Here is a 17,653-nt window from a genome sequence, read left to right as displayed (position 1 = left end):
AACCCTCAAGGCTATGATAAGGAAGGTGGTAAGTCGGGACGGGAAGGATTGGGACACCCTACTACCCTACCTTATGTTCGCTATCCGGGAGATACCACAGGCCTCAACTGGGTTTTCCTCCTTCGAGTTATTATACGGGCGTCACCCCCATGGCATACTAGATATCGCCAAAGAGATCTGGGAAGAGGAACCCAATGAGGGGAGAAATATAATAGAGCATGTAATGCAGATGCGAGACCGGATAGCCCGGGTTACCCTATTGTACGGGAACATTTGGAGAAGGCACAGGAGGCCCAGCGAACCCATTACAATCACCAGGCAAAAGTGCGACAGTTCCAACCAGGGGATCGGGTTATGGTGTTGGTACCCACGGCAGAAAGCAAGCTTCTGGCATAATGGCAGGGGCCCTATGAGGTGGTTGATCCCGTGGGGGAAGTAACCTACAAGGTGCGGCAGCCAGGACGCAGAAAACAAGAACAGATTTATCACGTTAACCTTCTGAAACCCTGGCATGCACAAGAGGCATGCACAACGGTCCAAAAAGACCTAATCCAGGAAAACAAGCCTTCCAAACAGGTGAGAATGTCTCCCGATTTAACACCAGACCAGAAGAATGAGGTGTCTGAGATGATCTTCCGGAACCAAGATGTGTTCTCGACAAAACCGGGTTGAACAACCGAGACATATCACCACATTGTCACGAACCCTGGGGCCAGAGTAACAATGAGGCCCTATCAGGTGCCAGCGGAAAAGAGGGAGGAAATAAAAGCAGAAGTAAAAAAAATGCTGGAGTTGGGGATCATCGAAGAATCCCACAGTCAGTGGTCCAGCCCAATCGTGCTGGTGCCCAAACCTGATGGCACCACAAGATTTTGCAGCGACTTCAGGCGACTAAACGAAGTATCCCAGTTCGACGCGTACCTCGCATAGATGAGCTAGTGGACCGTCTGGGTAATGCCCGGTACTTGACTACCCTAGACTTGACAAAGGGGTACTGGCAGATTCCCCTTGCAGAAGACGCAAAGGAAAAGACTGCGTTCTCTACACCAGAGGGTCTTTTTCAATATACTGTCCTCCCTTTTGGACTATATGGGGCCCCAGCTACCTTCCAGCGCCTCATGGACAAGCTATTACGCCCGCATAACAGTTATGCTGCTGCCTACTTGGACGATGTGGTCATTCATACCCCAGACTGGGAAACCCACCTGGAGAAGGTGGAGGCAGTCCTCGATACCTTCAGGCGAGCTGGCCTTACAGCAAACCCTGCCAAGTGCGCTGTAGGGTTTACAGAGGCCAAATATCTTGGCTACATTGTGGGAAAAGGTCTGGTAAAACCCCAAGTGAACAAGTTAGAGGCCATCCAAAATTGGCCCCGACCAAGTCGCAAGAAACAAGTCCGGGCGTTCCTAGGTGTGGTGGGGTATTACCGACGATTTATCCCCCACTTTGCCACAAGGGCAAGCCCCCTGACAGACCTAGTGAAAGCCCGTGGACCTGATCTGGTGAGATGGTCTGACGCAGCAGAGGAAGCATTCACAGACCTACGGACTGCCCTCTGCAGTAACCCCGTACTGATAGCCCCTCATTTCACCAAGGAGTTTATCCTGCAGACGGATGCATCGGAAGTAGGGTTGGGGGGCCGTTCTATCACAGATGGTCGGGGAGGATTAACACCCAATTCTATACCTCAGTCGGAAACTCCTTCCAAGGGAACAAAAATATGCAGTGGTGGAGAGAGAATGCCTCGCTGTAAAATGGGCCATGGAAAAATTGCGCTACTACCTGCTCGGGCGCAGATTTGTCCTCGTGACCGACCATGCCCCTCTTCAATGGATGCAGCGGAACAAGGAGAAGAATACAAGGGTGACCAGATGGTTCTTATCCCTCCAACCTTTCCAGTTCCGTGTGCAACACAGAGCAGGGAGCCGTCATGGCAATGCCGATGGCTTGTCACCTGTGCACTGTCTGGCGTCCCAAGCTGCCCAACCCCTTGGCGTTGAGCAGGGGGGAGGGATATGTGACAGACCCAGACCAGTGGGGTACAGGAGTCTGGTAGAGGGCAAATATACTGGTCACTGGATGAGTAGTCTTCTGTTCCCTGAGTGACCAGAGCAGGGGCTGCACTAGAGTAATCAGGAACCTGCTAGAACCAGTTAAGGCAGGCTAATTAGGACACCTGGAGCCAATTAAGAAGAAGCTTCTAGAATCAATTAAGGCAGGCTAATCAGGGCACCTGGGGTTTTAAAAAGGAGCTCACTTCAGTTTGTGGTGCGAGTGTGAGGAGCTGGGAGCAAGAGGCGCAAGGAGCTGAGAGGGTGTGCTGCTGGAGGACTAAAGAGCACAAGCATTATCAGACACGAGGAGGAAGGTCCTGTGGTGAGAATAAGGAAGGTGTTTGGAGGAGGCCATGGGGAAGTAGCCCAGGGAGTTGTAGCTGTCATGCAGCTGTTACAGGAGGCACTATAGACAGCTGCAGTCCACAGGGCCCTGGGCTGGAACCCGGAGTAGAGGGCGGGCCTGGGTTCCCCCCAAACCTCCCAATTGACCTGGACTGTGGGTTCTTCCAGAGGGGAAGGTCTCTGGGCTGTTCCCCAACCCACATGGTGAATCTCTGAGGCAAGAAAATCCGCCAATAAGCGCAGGACCCACCAAGATAGAGGAGGAACTTTGTCACAATATGAATAAATGTTCCAGTGAATTTCACAGCAACCAGAGGGAGAATAATTCCAGTAGAACCTGATGGGTTCCTAGAGTTGCAGGTGGGTTTGTACTCAATGTGGGTCAGCCGGGCCTCCGCTGCCACTACCAGTGCTACTGTGGCTACACTGCTATTTATACTTGCGCTAACTCTTATGTGTATATGAGCAAGAGTCACACCCCTACCTCGAAGTGTAGACACAGCCTTAGTTAGCTGTTCTCTGAGCTACACAGTCTGAGGTACCCATTGTTACCGTCATCAACTCATCAGTTATTTCCCCTCCTTTGAATGTACTATTCAGGCTTTCTCTGTGCAGCTTTCATCACTTGTCACTCATGTTACCCTGTTTCAAAAGGGAGGTAGCTAGCAAAATGCAAATCTTTTCCTTCTGGGCAGTGTGTGTCTATGTTACATATATATATGTGGAGGGAAATTGCTTATATATCTGAGGATCTCCTAATCCCCCAAATTAAGATCTCCCACCTTTAAAGCCCCACAAAACAGCTATACTCATTTTAGCTAATGAGGACTGGATAGGATTATTATGATAGCCAGTCAACGGTACCCTGAAAATTAGAGGGAGATGTCACTGTTCAGCAATACAAAGCACTGACTCCTTAAAAATCAGAGAGTATTGCCTCAACAGCAGTCCCGGTCATTGCTGACCCAGGCAACAAAAACTAGGAGCAACCACAAATGGACCCTGAATCAGTCCTACCTACATATGTTTTTCATCCTTCCACACAGCAGTTCTATGGATTCCCATTTCCCCATCTCTCTCCAGTGCTTACCCTATATAGGAAATTGTCTTTTCTGCACAGCTGCTCTGGGGTGGCTGCTTCTTTCCTCTTCCATCAAATATTTTCAGGCAGAAATGGCACAGATCCCGCAAGAACATGGGACATATTGCAAGGACACAGCTCCTTTAAATCTTTAAGAAGCTGCTTTTCCTCTCTGTGGTTACAATCTTTTGCCTTTCTTGTTACCAATGGAATGTGTTTTGCTCTGCCGAGTTCCTCTAACTCCAAAGAGAACAAAGGATTCTCTGATGGAGGAACAATTACTTTGAACGTTGTCAACTCTGCCACTGCCCCAACCTAAGTTAAAAGGAATCCTGGGTCTCAGCCATATTTTGCTGTGTAACTGAACTGCTGAAGGGACCCTTGAAGGATGGACTCAGCTCAGAGGGGAAGCAAATTCAGAAGAAAGGGCTGCTCAAAAATGAGAACCTTTCTCCCAGTTTTTCTCAGCGGCTTTTCTGGACACATGGTAACTCCAGAGAGCGAAAGACTCTGAAATCTAGTGTGTAAGAAAGGTTTTATAGAATAATGTTGGTTAGAAAGGACTGTATTGAGACAAGAAGGTTTCTTTCTCCTTCATGATCACAACAGAACAGGTTGGCCACCTGGCTGGTTTTGTGACTGAATCAGTCTTTCTTTAGTTTGACATTAAAGTCAGTTAAAGCAAAGCCAAAGTTATCCTTTTAAAAACATCATTAATATGTATGCAAATAAAAATGAAAGGTTCTCTATGGCTGTGTTTAATGCTTGTGGAAAGAGCCAGAGCCGAGAAATATACCCACAATTTCCAGAAAAAACACCAGCCCATTGATCTAGCAGACATTCAAATAAATACTACCCTGACCAGCCACCACCTTGTAACAGGACTGATAATAGGATACCCTCCCATAAGAGGAGATAAGGGTCATTAATCTTCAAAATGAGTCTGGTTGACTGCTCTCTAACATGGACCCTGCCAAATCCCAGAAGGATGCCATGTAGATGCCATGACTGCTGAGGCTTAAAATTGGCAGGTTAAATGGAGCAGTATTTACTCCCTGGTGTGCCAGAGTACTCATAACATGGGTTCTGCAGTGCCACTAGAAGAACCTTTATTATATCTCAGCAAAAGCACTGTGACATGCAGTGCCCTGCTTTAGCTTGGGGGTTTTCATCCTATTCAAAAACTAGCCTGTTTAAAAACAAGTACATTCAGTAAAACCCATAGTGTTTTCTTATTGTGGGTATTAGACTGTATGCTCTTTAGGGCAGGGTCTTTTTGTTCTGGGTTTGTACAGTGCCTACTGTAATGGGGTTCTGGTCCACAACCGGGGTCCTAGATGCTACCACAATACAAATAATGGATAATGATAGCTGAATGTTGGAAGAAGGAAACAGCGTGAATAATTTGTTACTCCTATGAACTGTAGGTTTTTTTCTTAAATTTAGTTTGATTCAAAAGGAGTTTCGGGTCCCTAATGGAGACAAAAAGCCATTGCACATCATGGAAGCGAGGGAGCTCACTGTTTCTCAAAAAATAAGCAAACAAATATGGAGTGAAGGGAAATGGGCATAGAGAGGAGGAAGTATGCATGGAGGGATGCCTCTTTTGGAGCAGCAGGTACTATATGTGGCAGGGGTGAAGGTTGGTTGCCTCACATAAAAAGAGTACATGTGGCAGTGGGTTGTGGGTAGGTCTACGACAAAAGACATTTATTTCGTGTGGAGTTGTTTGTCACATCTATGGGTGTTGGGGGGCAGCACATGGGAGAAGCATTAGCAGCCTCCCATGAACAATCTTGGTTTTGGAAGTGGGAGTGGGCTACTAGAAGTCTCCAACCCTGCTTCCCATTATCTTGTGTCTAGGGGTATGTCTACACTAAAGTAGCTATAGCAGCACAGATATGGCACTGCAGCTGTGATACAGCAGCTGTTGTAGAGGTGTTTCCTACGTTGAAGAAAATGGATTTCTGTTTGTGTAGGTAATCCACCCCTCCGAGAGGCAGTAGCTAGATCAATGGAAGAATTCTTCCCTTGACTGAGCTGCATCTACAGTGAAGGCTAGGTTGAACTAACTCTGTTGCACAGGACATGACATGTTCACAGCCCTGTGCAATGTAGCTAGAACCATCTAATTTTTAGGTGTACCAGGCCTACGGGATAGGAGAGTGGCCCAGAAGCAGTGATCCCCTCCCACAGAGCTGTGCTACATGAGCTCCATTTCACGTGCATCACCTTGTTTTATTACTCTTGTACCAAAGCAAGGAAGAGACTGTTGAGCTATTTTACAAACACAATCACCCCCAAAGAATAACACATCTTCAGCATTCTAGGCTCAGTAAACTGGGTTCAGTACATCAGTTTCTCTAGGGCATGCATCCAGGGAAAGTTCTAATGAGCAAGTTTCTTCTTGTGAGCCCCAGCTGTTTACACACAGTATAAAGTAATGGTGGATATGTAAAGCCTTTGGCTTAGTAATGCTGTTCTCCATATACAGGATTGTCAAGATTTTGTACGTAGGTTTTAACAAACCGCTTTTAAAAAAAGTAAAAAATATTTAGAAATCAATCTTTTCCACAGCCACTCTGAGGAGAATATAAACGTTTTCTTTTTCAGCTTTGGCCCTACCTCTTCTGACAGTTCAGGAATCACTTTGAAATCTCAACTGTTGAAAATGTGTTTTTTAGCTTTTAAAAAACCTGTAAATATCATTCCCCTCCCCCATTTGGTGTGACTCTCGATATAAAATGTTAATTGTGGCCCAGATAGATTATTAACTTGCTGATGCCCTATAGAAAGTTTGACAGTAATTCTCATCTGACATAATTCTGTTCATGGTTCGAGCAAATGAGAAATACAAAAGGTAAAGAACCAGAATCTTTGCTATTTTTGGCTTCTCCAGCCACCTATTTCTCACCTGAAGTCACAATGCAATCATTTGTGACCTCACAATTAGCTACTGTCAAAAGGGTTTTGATGTCAAAGTATACAGATTTCAGATGAGAAATAAGTGGCAGTAGTAGGTGACAAATTAGAGGATTGGGCCAAAAAAAACCTGATGAGGTTCAACAAGGACAAGTGCAGAGTCCTGCACTTCGGACGGAAGAATCCTATGCACTGCTACAGACTAGGGACCGAATGGCTAGGTAGCAGTTCTGCAGAAAAGGACCTAGGGGTCACAGTGGACGAGAAGCTGGATATGAGTCAACAGTGTGTTCTTGTTGCCAAGAAGGCTAATGGCATTTTAGGCTGTATAAGTAGGGGCATTGCCAGCAGATCGAGGAACGTGATCGTTCCCCTTTATTCGACATTGGTGAGGCCTCATCTGGAGTACTGTGTCCAGTTTTGGGCCCCACACTACAAGAAGGATGTGGAAATATTGGAAAGAGTCCAGCGGAGGGCAACAAAAATGATTAGGGGTCTGGAGCACATGACTTATGAGGAGAGGCTGAGGGAACTGGGATTGTTTAGTCTCCAGTAGAGAAGAATGAGGGGGGATTTGATAGTTGCTTTCAACTACCTGAGGGGGGGGTTCCAAAGGAGGATGGAGCTCGGCTGTTCTCAGTGGTGGTAGATGACAGAACAAGGAGCAATGGTCTTAAGTTGCAATGGGGGAAGTCTACGTTGGATATTAGGAAACGCTATTTCACTAGGAGGGTGGTGAAGCACTGGAATGCTTTACCTAGGGAGGTGGTGGAATCTCCTTCCTTGGAGGTTTTTAAGGCCCGGCTTGACAAAGCCCTGGCTGGGATGATTTAGTTGGGAATTGGTCCTGCTTTGAGCAGGGGGTTGGACTAGATGATCTCCTGAGGTCCCTTCCAACCCTGATATTCTATGATTCTATAACTAAGAAGGCTCTACTAATCAAAAGCAGCAGAAAAAATAATGATGCATCAGCAGCACTATTAAACAGAACATTTGTCAGGACTGAGACCTGTACAACCTTTAGAATTGTGGAGTCATTGAAGTGCTGATGATAGTCAGCTATATGTCTCCTTTTCAACACAGTTAGTACAGTGGTCATCACTCCCCGAGTGACTGACCAAGTTGGTGGGGATTGAAATGTTGAAGGTGATTCACTGTACATAAGTGATGCTTCCAAGCTAGAAGAAGCCTCTGGAGGAATAAGCAAGAGTAAGATCTATGCTGTCAACTGAGGATGAATGCCCTCACCGAAATGGCTCACAGATTTGGGACTATTGCTACCCCAGGGCTCTCTGCAAAGGTGACAGTGACAGAGCAGACAGGCTCCACACTGGCAATGAGAGGGTTAATGAGAGCCTGTGGACCCAATTGGCCCCACCCTATTACACTTGCAGCAGGTATCAGGCATGGAGAGGGGAGTTAAAAGGAGAAGACGTAGGCCCATTCAGGGCAGAGTAGGAAGGAGTGTAGTGCTCTCCTTCTCCTGATATGAGAGATGCCTGGTTGTAGCTCAGAGACTGGGCTAGCTTGCCAGTTGGACAAGGGATGACCAGACCCTGAGGGACCAGCTGAAGTACTGACTGTTTGCAAACAAGCCCTGAATAGAAGGGTGGGATCTTGCGAAAGCACAGCTACATCGAACCTTGGAAGAGACAGCAACCTACCAGAAGAGGCCCAGGGCTGGGTGAGTTGTGCCCTGATAGGCCACAAGGGAGTGCTACAGAGACAAACCTGGTCACAAGGACTGCAGTGACTTTTATCCTTTGTATCTAGCTAGGAAACTGCAACTGCTCCTCTCTAAGGCAGACCTAGTAACAGTCATCAAGTTAAAAAAGTATGGCTTGGATGAATGGACTATAAGGTGGATAGAAAGCTGGCTAGATTGTTGGGCTCAACGGGTAGTGATCAATGGCTTGATATCTAGTTGGCAACTGGTATCAAGCAGAATGCCTCAGGGGTTGGTCCTGGGGCCGGTTTTGTTCAACATCTTTATTAATGATCTGGATGATGGGATTAATTGCACCCTCAGCAAGTTTGCAGATGACACTCAGCTGTGGGGGAGGTAGATACGCAGGAGGGTAGGGATAGGGTCCAGAGTGACCTAGACAAATTAGAGGACTGGGCCAAAAGAAATCTGATGAGGATCAACAAGGACGAGTGCAGAGTCCTGCACTTAGGAAGGAAGAATCCCATGTACTGCTACAAGCTGGGGACCAACTGGCTCAGCAGCAGTTCTGCAGAAAAGGACCTGGGGATTACAGTGGATGAGAAGCTGGATATGAGTCAGCAATGTGCCCTTGTTGCCAAGAAGGGCAACAGCATATTGGGCTCTATTAGTAGGAGCATTGCCAGCAGATCGAGGGAAGTGATTATTCCCCTCTATTTGGCACTGGTGAGGCCACACCTGGAGTATTGTGTCCAGTTTTGGTCCCCCCACTACAGAAGGGATGTGGACAAATTGGAGAGAGTCCAGCGGAGGGTAACGAAAATGATTAGGGGGCTGGGATACATGACTTACGAGGATAGGCTGAGGGAACTAGGGTTATTTAGCCTGCAGAAGAGAAGAGTGAGGGGGGATTTGATGGAAGCCTTCAACTAGTTGAAGGGGGGTTCCAAAGAGGATGGAGCTAGACTGTTCTCAGTGGTGACAGATGACAGAACAAGAAGCAATGGTCTCAAGTTGCAGTGGGGGAGGTCTAGGTTGGATATTAGGAAACACTATTTCACTAGGAGAGTGGTGAAGCACTGGAATGGGTTACCTAGGGAGGTGGTAGAATCTCCATCCTTAGAGGTTTTTATGGCCCGGCTTGACAAAGCCCTGGCTGGGATGATTTAGTTGGTGTTAGTCCTGTTTTGAGAAGGGGATTGGACTAGATGATCTCCTGAGGTCTCTTCCAACCCTATTATTCTATGATTCTATGACCTATGCCTTAGTCAGCTTTCTGCGAAACTACAGTAATGAGCTCTACTTAGGACCACTCCTATAACAGAAGCTCCAGCTGGTACAGAATTTAGCCGCCAGCCTCTTGAGTGGAATAAACAGCCAAAAGAATACAATGCTCACACCTGTCTTTGCACTGGACTTCTGTTTGTTTCCAGGTGAAAGTCAAGGTGTTGGTGATCATTTTAAAACTCTGAATGGTCTGGGAGCCAACTACCTGAGGAACCATCTCTTGCCTTAGACCTCAACACGTCAATAAGAGTCTCTCAGCTGATTTTAACTTTCAGAGCTTGGGACTGAACTCTTGTGAACTCTCTTAGCAGAGGGTCCTCACTTCTGGAATTCCTATCCCTTGGCAGAGTTGTACAAACTTCAGGGAATGAAGTAAGACACTTATTTTATTCAGCTGTATGCCAATTTCCGCCCCCCTCTACTGACAATATGGCCGCCAATATTTTAGCCAGCAGCAGCGATTGAGTAGTTCTACCTATTTTATTTTAAAATTTTGTAAGCACTCAGGTGCCATGATGATAAGAGCTCTATAAATCACTAAGAATAAAGAAATCAGATAACTAGAAAGATGACAGCAGCTCTTGAATATCTGCACTGGGGAGATAATTCATAAGAATGGCCACACTGGCTCAGAACAATGGTCTCCCTAGCCCAGTATGTCATCCAACAGTGGTTAATGCCAGATGTTTCAGAGGGAGTGAACAGAACAGGGCAATTATTGAGTGATCCATCCCTTGTCATCCGGTCTCACCTTGTAGCAGTCAGAGGTCTAGGGACACCCAGAGCATTGGGTTGAGTCCCTGACCATCTTGGTTATTAACCATGGATGGTATTATCCACCATGAACTTATCTAATTCTTTTTTGAACTCAGTTATACTTCTGGCCTTCATAACATCCTCTGGCAACAAGTTCCACAGGGTGACTGTGCATTGTGTGAAGAAGTACTTCCTTATGTGGTGGGTTTCTTTGGTGTTTTCCACCCTGCAAGGATGTTAAATTTAATTACATTATGGTCGCTATTACTCAGCAGTTCTGCTATATTCACCTCTTAGACCAGATCCTTAGGACTAAATCAAGAATTGCCTCTCCCCAGGACTACCTGATCCATGAAGCAGTCATTAATGGTTTCTAGAAATTGTTGTTGGGTTTTCTTTTTTTGTAGCCTCTGTAATCTCCCCAAGCATTTCCCAATCACAGTCACCATCCTACTGCCATACTCTTATAGCATGGAATTTCTATCCATAGAGTTTCTATGGTACTGTTTGATTCATTTAAGATTTTTACTATACTTTTATCTGCTTTCTTTCATACTCCCCTGACAGCATGACTTACTCTGTCATTTCTATATATTTTGTATCCTGTATTACCGTGTCCCATTGATTATCATTGTTCCAAGTTTCTGTGAAGCCTATTATTCTCAATATTCTCATTTAATTCTAGGCACTCAAGTTCACTCATCTTAGTATTTAGACTTCTCTCATTTGTATATAAGCACTTATAAAATCTGTCAATATTTAGTTTGTCTGCCTTCATGTGATGTAATTGAATGGGACTCTTTCATCTGACTCACTCTCTCTCTTCTGCTCCTACCTGTACTTTATCAACTTCTAGCCTCTCCTCTTTACTAGGCTATACAGTATCCCCTTTAATAAATCATCCCCTAAGGGATGTGTCTGTCTGAACTGTGTGCTCCTCCACACCTGTTGGCTTTCTCCCAGCCCTTAGTTTTAAAAACTCCTCTAAACTTTTTAATTTGATGTGATAGCCAAGGCCAGTCTTTTAGACACTGGTCTCCATTTTTGCAGGCCCAAACAATTATGGGTACAATTTTGTGCATGCAAATCAGACCACACACACTAGGACCCAGACTGTGTCTGTGCAAATTTGGGCCCACAGTTATTTGCAACTGCAATTTTTATGCCGGCACTAAGGTGAGATCAGTTAAAGCCAGGCTGCAGGTTTGATCCTTAAAGTCCAGAATAAAATAGCACTGTGTTTTCTGTAGTTAGAGGTGGTCAGTGAGTATTATCAATACTTAACACCCTTTTTCTCTAGCTACATCCAATCTCAAACATTTTAGATACTGAAGTAAATAAACTTTAATATTCAATAGCTCACAGTAAAATACATGCAAGACTGGATTGGTACCTTTTATTATTTTTGGACAGTTTTTAGGTTTGCTTCTTGCTGTTACTCTGCAACTGCGACTTCACAAATAGCAGTTAGGGCTCTTGCTGTGCCCTCAATATGCCAGCACTAACTCCAGCAGTGTAAGCTTCCTCACAGCAGTGTCCTATTAACTCCAGCTCTAGGGCTCTGGCAGAGAGTTCCCTCACAGCAGAGCCCAAGTCACAGTACCATATATCCTGCAGTCTAAGCTTCCTCACACAGCAGGGCCAGCTATCATTCTGGCAGTTCCAAGCCTCCTTGCTGTAGTGCCTGGCCTATGACATAAGAGATCTCAGTGGTTTGAGCTTTGTTCCCTAGTCAGTTTCTCCTCTGGTCTCATGCTTTGGGTATCTTCTCTGCACTGTTATACCAATGATCCACACTCGGGTTAGTCAAGCCTGGATGTGAGCAGCCACACTGCAAAGCCAGACCCCTATTACTGGGTCCTCACTGGTGCTGTACTCATGGTGCTGTGTCTAGGACTTCTGGGGGCACATCTCTTGGTTCTTTGTGCTGTAGTGAGCTGAGCTGCTCTATGATTCTTTCCCAGAGAATTGTGGGAGAACTTGCCTTTCTCAGAGTTCCCCCAGGCGCTTAGAAGGAAAGCACTAGAGAACTAAGAGCGCCCAAGTGATTTAGCTTGTGTCCACACTGCAAAGTGGCACATTACTAGGCCAAGTTGAACCTGCGCTCTAACCCATACCCCTTCCCGCCGCCACCCCACCCCGCCAGGCCAGTTAGCCTGGCGTGAAAGCACCACTAAAGTTGAATGAGAGGGTTGTATGTGTAGATGGGAAGGGGGTTAGGGCCAACACCGGAGTAAGAGCCCGGGAACTCTGTAGTGAAGACAGACTCTAACAGAGCGTGGCGGCAAAGTGCAGAGCTAGGCACTGTACTGTTGAATTATTTCCCAGGACTGCTTGTCCTCTTTCTGTTTACTGTTCCTCCTAATCTCCTTTAATCTGAGATGGGAAGCTTAGGTAAGGCTCTGACAGAATAAATGACCTGTGAATAGTGCCCCCGCCCGTGGTATTCTGCAATTGGGACCTTTCCTGCCAAATACCCACACAGACAACTGAAGCCACAACTTCCCAAAATGTTTGTTACTGCAAACCTATTAGAACAGCCAGAGGAACCGTAAGGGCAAACTTTTTCCTGCTATGCCACACTCTTCAAGTCATAGGGGAGGCTGCTTGTTATCTGCCTTATACAGAACACAGAGGAACAGAGACAGGATTGTGCAGCAGCTAAATGGGGAACTTCTAGGCAAGAGAAACTGAACATGCAGTAAAAATGGAAAACCAGACTGCAAACTGGAGCTGGCAAGACCTGTGTGCAGACTTTCAAAGGAAATGAAAAACTCTTTGGATGCTGAGAAAGGAGTCCTGCTTATGAAGTGCCATGGGTCCCATTTACACCACAATTGCAACAGTCTTTGGGAACCCTGTTCAAACACAGCTGTCCCAAGATACATTAAAGCAGTGGTGTCCTGCAGTATAAACAGGACCCAACTGTGTTAAGAATCATGCTAAAGTTCTGGATGTGTGTGATAAATGAAGGGGCGGGGGGGGGGGAGCTCCCTTTTATGGACACCCAGCCAGCAAGTTAGCTATAAAATCCCTCTTAGTAGCTGTTCTCTACTTGCTTTACCTGTAAAGGGTTAAAAAGTCCATAGGTAAAAGGAAGGGAGTGGGCACCTGACCAAAAGAGCCAATGGGAAGGTTAAAACTTTTTAAAATTGGGAAAAAAATTCCCCTTTGTCTGTCTGTCTGTTGTTCTCAGGGAAAAGCAAAGACAGGGCTGAAACTATGCTGTAAGAAGCTTGGGGCCAGGTATGAAAAATCATCTAAATCATACCTAAAAAGTACTCATTTGAAACCTCTCGATATGTAAGTGGATCAGAAAATGTCTAGGAAGATGCAATTAGGTTTATTTCTTTTTATTTCTTTATGGCTTGTGGACTCCTCTGTGCTAACCCCAAATGCTTTTGTTTTGCTTGTAACCTTTAAGCTGGACCTCAAAAAGGTTATTCTTGATGCTTAATTTTTGTAAGTGGGTTTTTTAAATCTAGCAATAGCCTGAGTTTTCAAATGTATCTTTTTTTTGTTTTTAATAAAATTTACCTCTTTTAAGAATAGGATTGAATTTTGTGTCCTAAAAGGTTTGTGCACATGCTGTTTAATTAGCTGGTGGCAACAGCTAATTTCCTTTGTTTTCTTTATCAGGGTGAAAGGGCTTAAGGGTACCGCACAGGAAGAAATTCCCAAGTGCGCCTTCCTGGGTTCTCAAAGGGGTTTTTGCACTTGGGTGGTGGCAGCATCTACCCATCCAAGGTCAGAAAAAAGCTGTAACCTTGGGAGTTTAATACAAGCCTGGAGTGGCCAGTATTCATTTTTAAAATCCTTGCAGGACCCCAACTTCTACACTCAAAGTGCCAGCGTGGGGAATCAGCCTTAACAATGTGTCTTAAGTATGATCCTTAAAATATAGGTAGATTGCACAGATCCTACAAAATGGATCCATGTTTTAACTTTCTGGTGGTATAACTGCATAGTAACTGTTCCTCAACACTGTTTCAAGCATAGACAGGGCCTTACATTCATTTTGGAGCCAGAGTTTCCCTAAAAAACCATTTCCCCAAGTAACATAATGCCTTTATCTGGAAAAACCATTTGCATTAAACATTTTACTGTCTGTGGCCCTGATTTGGTGGGAGCACTAAAGATGGCACTGAAGAGCCAAGGAACATTTACAGTGGTTCCCAAACTATAAACTCCAGTCACATGATGCTGGTTTTTCTTCTTCCTCCTTCCCAGGTGTTTCTACAGGCATTCAGTCTCCTCATTGCACTAGTAATGTATAATGTGCAGGAGGGAAAGGAAGCAGGCAATATCTTCACCCCCTCTTGTTCACAGTCACACAATCTCTCAACTAAAATGTGGTCCACACCATGACACTGCATCCCATATTCTTCATAGAGATATTATGATATGATTATGGCATAACTATGATGTATTTTATACAAGACAAGTCATGTGAGATATCATTGAAAAAGGTTATGATTTACTGAATATAATTACCCTATTCGTATGCATGTATCATTTTGGTATCTGAAGTTAGGAATATTGTCTATATATCTATTACAAATGCGTTTACACCTGGGAAACGCCCACTAGGTAAAAGACTGTCAGTCTAGATGGCTGGCTGGAAATGCAAGTCAATGGCCCATTAGGGAGAACAATGGGTCCTAGAAGAAGCTAATCTCCCACCCCGGAGCCTTCCCAGGGAGCCTTCCTGAGGACACTACAAACATGGCTGTTATGACACTATGGGGGCATGTGACCAGATCACATGGTACTGGACTCCATCTTGGAATACCAGTGTTTTTCCACTGAAAGATGTGGGAACCAAGCTTGGAGAAAAAGGGTTCACACCATATGCAAAAGCTTTTAAGGCAGGGGAGTGACATCATTTTGGTTCTTCACTGACTCCCCACCTAAAGAAGATTCTTGGAAACACCTGAGGAACAAGGACTGAACTGTGGGGGGGGGGGGGGGGGCTGGACCCAGGCTAGGGGGGTTTCTAGCCTGTGAAAGGAATACCTGGGGTTTTAAGCTGCAAGCAAGTGCAGCTTGCCCCTTAAGAGCATGCAGCTGGCTTAAATCATCATTTAGGGTGAGAATTTGCTACTCATATCCAATCTTTTTAGTATATTAAGCTTAGATTGCATTTTTGTTTACTTGCTAGGTAACCTGCTTTGATCTGTTTGCTATCCCCTATAATCACTTAAAATCTTATAATCACTTAAAATCTACCTTTTGTAGTTAATAAATTTATTTTTGTTTTGTCTAAAACCAGTGTGTGTGGGAGTCATAACTTGAGGCAGAAAGTTGTGTATATTCCTCTCCATATTGAGGGAGGGGGTGAATTTCATGAGCTTACGATGTACAGTTCCCTGTGCAGCACAAGACGGTATAATTTTGGATTTACCCTCCAGAGGGGGGTGTGCACTTGAGTAGCTGGGCAGTTCCTTAGCTGAAGCCTTCCCATGCAGAGCTGATCTCAGCATCTGTATGTAGCTGCAGCTGGGTGTGTCCCTACCTGCATGTGTGCTGGTGGGGGCTTGAGGGCCTGTCATAGCAGTACAGTGTAAAGGTAGCCCAGACTTGTGGGTCAGGCTCAGTGGTACCCCAGTTCCAGGTGGCACAACCCTGATCTAGGTTCATTAGATGCAAGCTCCCGGGGGGAATCCATCACAACCCTGATCTAGGGTTATTAGATGCAAGGTCACTTTGGAAAATGTTGGTTTTTGTTTTTAAATGTAGCTAGTGTTCTATGTATGTTGTTTGTGTGCATGTCTCTGTGGGTCTGATCCAAAGCCCATTGAAGTCGAGAGAGAATCCTATTGACACATAATGGGCATGATCCGAAGCCCATTGGAAAATTTCATAAATACAGAACCAGGGCTCATTCAGGGACTTCCACAACTCCCAGTTGTCCCACATGAGAGTTGTTTGTTTGTCCAGGTACATAATTTGGCCCATCCCAGTACCAAAATGTATTAATTGAAAGTAAACTAAAGTTTCACAGCTTTATTTGAGGAGCAATGAAGGGAATAGTTTACCGAGGATTGGAACGCTAAAGCCCAAGTGAAAGAGAGCAGAACCTGAAATGAAAAAGTTGTGGATCACAAACAAAGCACTTAGACTTCTCTACAGAGTGCCAGTGCAGCTCTACTAAACACCCTACGGAAATCTGGTGCCAATATATCTCATTTGTGTACTCTCACATCACAGAGACCAGCAATAAAAAAAAACCCTAATTCTAGGTCCACTCAGCTCTTACAATTTCAAGGCAGATACACTGAGTATCATGCATTTTATGATGTTGGGGTCTCTTAGATAAGAGTTTCAAAACAGACCCTGTCTGCTCTGCCTGGAGATCAAAGATTCCAGGGCTGTTTTTCTCACAGTAGGGATATGCCCCAGTGGCAGAAGTTCCTCTGCCTTACTGATGTGCTATGTATGCCACCCAAGTGCCAGCCACTGCTACAGAACAGTCTGTGCTTCACTGGCACTGCATGTAATAAATAATAAGTAACTTAGCATTTCTATAGCTCTTCCCTCCAAGTATCTCAGCACACGTCACAACTATCAACTGGATTAAACCTTATAGCACCCTTCAGGTTAGTTTGGGCTCTTTGTAATTGGGTTCTCTCTTATTCCCAAACATACAGGGCCTGATTCTCATTTACTCCAAGGCCCCTTTACTCTGCCAGAGCAATAGAAAGGTGTAAAAGAGGCCTTAGTGTAAATGAGAATCAGGCCCAAGAAAGTATCCTGGAGAGATGTTTAGGGATAACGTTCCCCTTAAGGATTCCTAAAAGCAACGGGAAAAAATAAATACCCTCTGAAGACTACAGAGGAAATGAGAGAGGAAAGAGACTGAAGTATTTCTGTGAACATCCTAAAGTTTGTGTGTGGATTTTTTTTTTGTTTGATTAAAAGGATGTTTTTCAATGCATCTCCTTAACTGGCTGTCTCTGGGGCGATGCGATGTTGGGCAGGTATTCATCACAGCTAACTGAATGGTTGTGTCAAACCCCAGGACACTCACCTGCTCCACATGGGGCTTCTTGGCAAAGGAGATCCTGGCTATAGAGTGAGAAGCTATAGACAGCTCCTGTCCGTTCACTTCTCCTTCCTCCACCTCCACAAGACCTGGAGCAAGAAGGGATATTATTAACATCATTATAAGCTACAAAAGGCTAACTATACTGCAACCACACATGTAGGTCTGTATAAGTGTACACAGCTCTCCCTATTGGCATCTACCAGTGCAAACAGCCTAGTTAACAATTTGAAAGACAAACTGGCAAACCTAGTGCTCCCTGCCTACGTGATATAGTCACCTGCCAGGATATGCCGTGCCATTACTCATAGTGGAATCAATAACATGAAAGTGCAGTTCAATAGAGAGCTAACAGAGTGTTCAACGGATGACTGCTAGGTAGTTTTAGATGCAATTTGAGAAGCTGACTGGATTTTAAAATTCTTTCACTTCTAATAATTTGGGTGACGTTCTCACCACAGCTCTGTCCCCTTTAAGCAGCCTGGGAAGGCCATTGT

General features: G+C 45.1%; 1 protein-coding gene across 1 annotated transcript in view; it reads right to left on the bottom strand.

The window, feature by feature from the left end:
- Nucleotides 1–17,653, bottom strand: part of THAP4 (THAP domain containing 4) — a 67,564-nt gene that overhangs the window by 9,064 nt on the left and 40,847 nt on the right. The window contains exon 5 of the mRNA XM_026660786.2: nt 17,142–17,245. Coding sequence (XP_026516571.1) covers nt 17,142–17,245 — 104 coding nt within the window. The remainder of the gene's footprint in view (nt 1–17,141; nt 17,246–17,653) is intronic.

The sequence above is a fragment of the Terrapene carolina genome, unplaced genomic scaffold (assembly GCF_002925995.2).
Source record: "Terrapene carolina triunguis isolate 2854851 unplaced genomic scaffold, T_m_triunguis-2.0 Scaffold837, whole genome shotgun sequence".
Lineage (NCBI taxonomy): Eukaryota > Metazoa > Chordata > Testudines > Emydidae > Terrapene > Terrapene triunguis.
The sequence above is the reverse complement of the archived record's forward strand: the minus strand, read 5'-3'. Positions and strand labels throughout refer to the sequence as shown.